This window comes from Phasianus colchicus, chromosome 8, assembly GCF_987193195.1.
Source record: "Phasianus colchicus chromosome 8, bPhaCol1.hap1.1, whole genome shotgun sequence".
NCBI lineage: Eukaryota > Metazoa > Chordata > Aves > Galliformes > Phasianidae > Phasianus > Phasianus colchicus.
In genome coordinates, this window is record NC_143443.1 from 11,774,886 (window position 1) to 11,782,177 (window position 7,292).

At 50.4% G+C, this 7,292-nt stretch overlaps 1 protein-coding gene across 1 annotated transcript in view; it reads right to left on the reverse strand.

Annotated features, from left to right (window-relative positions):
- The window catches only part of CDH23 (cadherin related 23), a 129,995-nt gene extending 123,055 nt beyond the window's left edge, over positions 1-6,940 (reverse strand). Inside the window, exons 1-2 of the mRNA XM_090144926.1 lie at positions 6,787-6,940; positions 1,424-1,495 (exon numbers count right to left, since the gene is read on the reverse strand). Coding sequence (XP_090001052.1) covers positions 1,424-1,495; positions 6,787-6,916 — 202 coding nt within the window. The 5' untranslated portion in view covers positions 6,917-6,940. The remainder of the gene's footprint in view (positions 1-1,423; positions 1,496-6,786) is intronic.
- Between the last annotated feature and the right edge of the window lie 352 nt (positions 6,941-7,292).

Genomic DNA, 7,292 nt, shown 5'->3' on the forward strand with positions numbered 1-7,292 from the left:
CTTTGGTAGGTTAAAGAAACAACAGGAAAGTGTCCCTTCAAAGCCCAGATTAACACAGGAACAGTCTCAAAGCGAGTGTGATCTGCTCCCACATGCCCCAAATCCCTCTCAAGGGAAAAACACACTGTGGGCATGGGAGAGGGATGCAGCTTGAGCTCCTCTTGGGCTCTCCTTATAACACAGGGCTGACCACAGCTGAGAGCTGGGAAAAGCTGGAGGCAGGACCTGGCTTTGGACTGCAAATTCCAGGAAAGCTGTCACCTTCCTCCATGCTCCAGTAATCCAAGAGCTTCTTCAGGTGGAACCAGCCAGCTCCAAGGGATGGCAATGAAGACGAGTTTAGGAGAGAGCAGCCAATGCTCTCCAAATTGCCTCCAAATTGCCTTTCTTTGCCCCTTGCAGAACAGTGACAGGGCAGTAAGCCGCCGAGGCTACATGCATCCCATACAGAGCCGCAGAGATTGACTGCGCCTGTCAGTTGCTGTGAACGTCCTACACCAGGCATGCAATCAGGCTGCCAATCTGGCTGAGCCATCTTGAGGCTCCAGGAGGGGAGAAAAGCACTCACTGCAAAGGGCACTGTGCTATCAAGTGGACACATGCTCGCTATTGTTTATCAGCGAGCGCCACACGAGCGAACACCCCTGCAGCCCCCTCAAAGGCAGCTGAGGGTTAGCCCATTCCTGCAACAATCCCGATTTTCACGGAGCTTTGCTCTGTGTTTTGTACTCACACACCCTGCCAGAGCTCCCGAGGAGACCGGGAGCATCCATCACACCCCATGTCCGCATGCCCTGAGCTCTTCCCCCTCCTGCAAGCTGGCATTTGCTCCAGATGGAAATACAGGAGAGGTTGTGCAGTTCATGGAGGAGTTATTTCCCACACAGCATACATTACAGCACTACTCAGGTAATAATTTTGCTGCTGAAAGCACAGGGAGAGTCCTGCCACGTGTTACAGAAATACCTCTGCTGTTAAGCAGCTTGCAGGCTTCTGGTTCACGTCCTTGCCTTTTGTCTGCTTCCTTATGCATCCTTGCATAAGATGATCTGTCACCAGCTGTGACCTCTTGGACACGCAGCTGGAAATTGCCAAGGTCTTCCCACTCCGATGCACGAGGAGCAGGTACCACTGTTGGGTCACCTGCACATCACCCTCCCCCTCCTCCTCTCATCCTACCTGCTCTCTTCAGAAGGGAACATGGATGTAAGACCAGGCAAGGTGAGGTCTTCTAGACAATAATTTGTCACATCGCGAGTGGGGGCAGGGGAAGGGAAAGGAGCACCCCAAGCTTTTGGGGGGATTCCACCATGCCTACAGACCCACGTGGTGGCAGAACAGACAGCTACTTGGCAAACAGCCAGCAGCCAGCACATGGGTTGGATTCCAAGCACAGCACTCAGCAACCACAAGCTTCACTTACCCAGAGGGATCAGCTCCAAGACCAGGAGGGACAACAGAAGGTTGCTGGCAGCAGTGCGACGCTTCATTGTTCCTGCCAAAAAAGCAGCTCACGTCAAGCCCAGCACATCACAGATATTGTCTCATGCCCCCAGAGCAGGCTCAGGGACACAGCTGGCACAACACACACAGATCACTATTTTGTTAACACTCAGCTTCCATGCGGAACACACCACCCAGAACCCTCCCAGCACATCAGGGGAGCTAAGGAACCAGCAACGTTTTTGTAGTACATTGGGGTCCTTCAAGCTCAGCTGTCTGCTCACATACGACACAGCCCCAGGATGGGCTCAACAATGCCAGCAAAGGGCTTTAAGTTGAAAGAGGGGAGGTTTATGTTAGGTTTTAGGGAGAAATCTTCACTCAGAGGGTGGTGAGGCACTGGCACTGCTGCCCAGAGCTGTAGGTGCCCCATCCCTGGAGGTGCACAGAGCCACATGCACCTCTCAAACCAGTAGGGCAGCTGCCAAGCAGGCACTGCAGGGCAGACCTGCCCACATCCTGCTTTGCTCTAGGATTTCCTCCTCTTTACATCCCATCACCACCCTCAGAGCAGCAGGGTGCTCAGTCCCAGCCTGGCACGAAGAGGCGGGCGCTCCTCAGGAGCTTCAGAGTAATCGCTACGTGTATTTCATTTTTACTGATAGAAATGTCAGTGAAGACAGTTCGGTTCATAACTCTGTCACCATCTCAGCAGAAAGGGCCTTAAATTCCCATTTCTTCAGCTATTTCCCCACAAGAGAGGTTCCAGGAGAAGGGATGCACACTCAGGAAAGACAGCACAGTTGGGACCCTCAGCACAAGCCCAAGGAGAGAGCTGGGGCCCCTACCTCCACACAGACAGAGCTGCCACCCCCAACCACAGCCCAAATGGAGCATTCGAGCCCCTCTGCATTCAGCAGTACAAAAACGCTATTGAGAAAAACACTAAGTTTCTGCTAAAATAGCACTGCTATAAGCTCAGGTGAGCGGAAACATTATTCCCCGGCTTCACAGACCACGTTTAAAAAGCAACAGGGCGGTGGAAAAACAATTTGCGTGATGGAGAACTAAAGGCAGCTGACAGCATCCCTTTTGAGTGCCACGATAAATCTAAATATTGTACATTCCAAGTCAGTCACTTCATTATGTAAGTAATTGCCTGAAATGTCATTTTGATTTTTGTCTGTCTTCATTAATGCTGCAGCTCTTCACTGGCTCTCAGAGGCAGTTCACTCCGATACTGCAGATTTCGGAACGGGCTTGAGGGATCTCGGGGGAGAACTTCAAAACTTGTGACTAGGAGCATATTAAATCACACCTTCTGCCTGGAAGAGGCTCTGTGTAGGAAGCATTCGGAGCAACACCTGACATAATAATGTCTCTGGGCAAGTCATCTCTAGGAACTTACCGTGGTCTCCTGGCTGCAAAAGCACTGATGTTAAAGCAGAGAGCTCCCAGCCCGCTGGCAAGTGCTCCCCAAGGCATGGGAAGCAGCAGACAAAACTATATTAATAGGGACAGATGCAAGCTGGAGGAGCTTCTCCTGCTAGAACACTGTCTGCAGAGGAGTTGAGCACTTGCAAGTTCAGCTTGAGCCTGGCACCACTTTTGCGACCCAGAGAGAACCACACAGAGCCCCCCATACACATAGCACAGCTTTTGGAATTGTCCCACCTGCTAACACGGGAGGAGCTGCAGCAGAGCCCAGCAGTGCATATCCAGCAGGATTTAAACCAAGCAATATTGGCAGCCTCTGCAAAACACTGACTGGACTCAGCACATCGCTCTCAGGGTGCTTGAGTGCTGGCTTCCAGGCCGTGCACCTGCACTGGTTGTTTTGAAGTGTACTGTTAGGGTGCTCGCATAGGAGAACGCTGTGCATGCATGCAAAACACACTGAGCATCCTTAATCGACTCCACTGCGTCCTGCTGGCGGAGTTGCTCTTGCATTCAAGCTGCTGATGTTGCTAAGTGGGCTCCAAACCCAGAGCCCCTTTCTCCCTATCCTGATAAGGAGACACGGCAAGAGGGAACACGTATGGGTGAAACCCTCCTAAAAACCACTGCAGGAGGAAAGCGGGCCCCAGGGTGAGCATCCACTGCCCTTTCTTTATCCATCACCACTGACCAGACTCAACCCTTGTGAGCACCAATATCAAGCCTCAACCCCAGCACTGCCTGCAACATGTTCCACCTTCTCCATTGCCCTGCTCCCCTACCAGAAGCACTGTTAAAAAAAAAAAAGTTGATTCCTAAATTTATTATTTTTTTTAACTGACTTCTTAGCCAGGCCTTCACAATAAGTGTAATTCCATGCGTTGACTTGAGCAGTATACAAATCATAATTCCTAAAAATAACAAATGGCAGAAAAGGGTAATCAGAAGTAAATTGATATTGATAAATAAGCTTTTCTCCTGCGCAGTAGGTGGTTTATTTTAATCTAATGAGTTTTATATTTTCTGAGCTTTCAGATTCTGTGATGAAGAGCCGTCCGCACCAGAATTACGGAGTGCTTGGAAATATTGTAATTTTATGGCTCATTTTGTCAGGACTCTTGAAAATGAGATTTGTTCCCAGTAAAAAAAAAAAAATTGCCCCTTTTTTTTTTGTATTATTATTCTCTTCCCTGTGGTGAGGGGAAAAATTCCCTCGTTAAATAAATGCAGGGCTGTCCATTGGGAAGGGACACACGGCTGCCACTACTCTCCTTTACCAGAATCTGCAGAGAAGCTCCCAGTGTCTGCAGCAGCTCGTTCCTTTCTCCAAGCAAGGAAGTGGAAGATTTTTATTTGCTTTTCCAGTAGGAAACAAGCATTAACTACAGAACATATTGTTTAACCAAAAGATCTAGATTAAAAGAAAACACTGTATTTGAGCAGAAGCTTCTGGACCTCACTCCACGCAAGAAAACTTTGTCCTAGTTGGAAGTGCTGGACTTGAGTTCATGTTTTACCCCAGCTGGAAGTGAAATCACAAGTGCCATAAAACAGCCCCAGTAGCCACATGGGTTTGCGCAAGCAGAACCTCCAGCTGCACGACTGCAGAACATCATCTGGTAGCACAGCGTTACAAGTCTGTGTATCACATTCACTGCCTCGTTCATGCAATGTTAATAACACCTCTGGGTCTTTGGAATACGACACATCCCCCTACTGAGGCATGCATAACCACCTGCCCTGCCATGCTTAAAGGCAGCATCTCTTGTGGGCGAGGCAAAAGACACTGACCAGGGCAGCACTGAGTCCCCAGCAGTGGTTGCTACACTGCCTATGGTGACCAGTTCCCCATCATAAATCCTTGGCAAACTGGAGCTACAGTGGCACACTGGGATGAGGCACAGGGACTGCACCAACAGGGATGTGGCTCGGTGGTGATGGGCTGATGGTTGGACTAAGTGAGCTTAAAGGTCTTTTCCAACCTTTCTGATTCTATAACCAGAGCCCAGCTCACAGAGCGCACACAGCATAGTTTCCACACGATGGGAGCCTCTCCAGACTCAGTCCCAAAGAGCAGAGGACAAAGCAGCAAGAGGAAAGGTTCTGAGGGTTTGATTCAAATCTGCTGGGCAATGGGGGCTAGATGTGTTCTGCTCATGCCCTGCTCAGAAGGGAAGACAACTGTGAAGTGCAAATGAAAACACACCCATCTAAGTGTTCCACACACGTGCAGAATAACAAACACCCCCAGTGTGCACATGCTACGTGAGCAAAAATGCTATTCTAGCCCCATGTTACAATGTGCTGGGGATGCCAGACCATGGAGATCTGCAAGGCTTGAATGAGCCTTGTGGAAACCACCGAGATCTCAGCCACACAACCCACAAGGTGAAATAGGACCCCGCAGCAATGCAAGCAGGAAGGCACAAATTGTAAATATTTTTTATTATTTGTAGGTCTTAGGCCATAAAAGTCCCAAACTAACCCTTGTCCTGTAGCATCGCTGGAATTCTTTTTGTGGGATGCTGTAAGGGGAAAAGGAAGAAGTGCTGGGGTGCACTTTGAAACATTTGTGCTCACAGATCACAAGCATTAAAGCACAGCCTGCACCCAGGCACACTGCTGCAGAGCAGGACTGCAGGCAGCTGGGTTGCTTCCACCCTAACAAGAGGCAACAACCCCATTCACAAGGCATTAGCACTCCAGACCATCTGCGCAGCACATTTAAGAAACTTGATGAATGGAGCCCTTTTTCAGAAGTTCCCAGTGCTGTGGCTGCTTCCTCCTGGGGAAGTTTTGTCTTTCCCTGCCCATCTTGCCACACTGGGCGCTGCCCCATAGCAGTGGGAGCCCCTTCCCATGCCATCTCCCTGATGCTTCCAGGTGGAGCCCTGGAGTGGGGCAGACAGGTATCCCCCAGGCAGAGCTGGGTGCCCTTCCCAGCCCTGCTGCAACACACCAATGGGCTCCGAGCTCCCACTTATCTTGCAAACATTCCTCTCACTTATCACAAAAGGAGGAAAAAAAAAAAAAAGAATTAAAAAAAGTGGAGACCATCAATTTTTACAGTTTCTCACAAAGGGAGTGTTACAATTTAGCATTAAAACAACTTGCCGTTCTTCCCGGACACAATCTCGACTTTGTGCTACAAAGCAGTTTGCCTGCATAACACTGGGGAGGGAGGGGGTGGAAGGAAAAAAAAACAGGACTGCGAAGGGATTTCCTCCCTTCTCTCCCCAGGGGAAGGAGGAATGGCAATGTTACATCTCCCTCCCCCAGAACAGCCGCCTGGATTTCAACAAACACACGCTTCCCATGGGAATGCCACCGGGCACATGGCGTGCTCCAGCCCCATCCCACACTGCTCTCATACTCCAGAGCTGCATGCAGAGATGTCCCAGCACGGTGCACTGGGAAGGGCCAGGAGCACTGTAGGACCATCTGCTGTGCCCAGGGGACCTGTCACCAGGAGGGCTTTGGTGGCTTCACAAACACAGGCAATAAACCACTGCAAGTGCAGCATAGAAACTTCCCATTCCAGCCGAGCACCCCCAAAATGACACCGTCAAGCCACTGGAGAAATTATAAAGGTTGGAAAAGCCCTGTCAGCTCATGCAGCCCACTCCCACCTGCCCACCTCCCTCAGTGCCACATCACCAAGGCTCTGCAACACCTCCAGGGACGGTGATTCTCCCACCTCCCCCATTCCCTAAAAACAAAACCGACAGCCAGCAACAAAAATACAAAAACAAATAACTGTTGCCTTCTCTTACAGCATCTTCATTAGTCCCCCTTCTCTTTCGGCAGATCCTCACTATGCTAATATAAATTTGCCCGATTAAATGCCGACAACAAAGCCCCGCACCTGTAACCCCCAATTGCAACTGGGCATAGGCTGCGATTTACCTCCCCGTGGTATCCCGAACCTCTTTCGGTGGATCGGAACAGAAGGACCGCTGCTGTGCAGATCAAACAACAGCGGGGAGACGCTGTCCCTGCCACAGCCCGGGCTCCGTGGAAGGCAGCCCGATGCCATGCAGCCGGCTGCTTTCCCGGGGACCAACCCTCCCTCGTGAAGTTTGAGCGTTTTCTTTAAATAAAGCGGGATGCGTGCGGGGCAGCGCTCGAGGCGCTCAGGGGAAGATGATTTAAAGGAAGAGACGAGCAAAGGAGTGGGGGAATGTTAAAAAAAAAAAAAAAAAACAATGAAAAACAACAACCAAAAGAACCACAAAACAATCTAAAGCGTTGTTTCTTGAGAAAACGAGAATCCACCCGAGGCGAGTTGGTCGCTTCGAAAAGCCTTTTTCCCGTTCCCTATGGGTACGGAGGGATTAAAGCAATCCCTTCCATCGCGTTGGGCGCTGCTCAGCCACCAGCAGCCCCGCGTACCCCGGTGCTGCAGCTCTCAC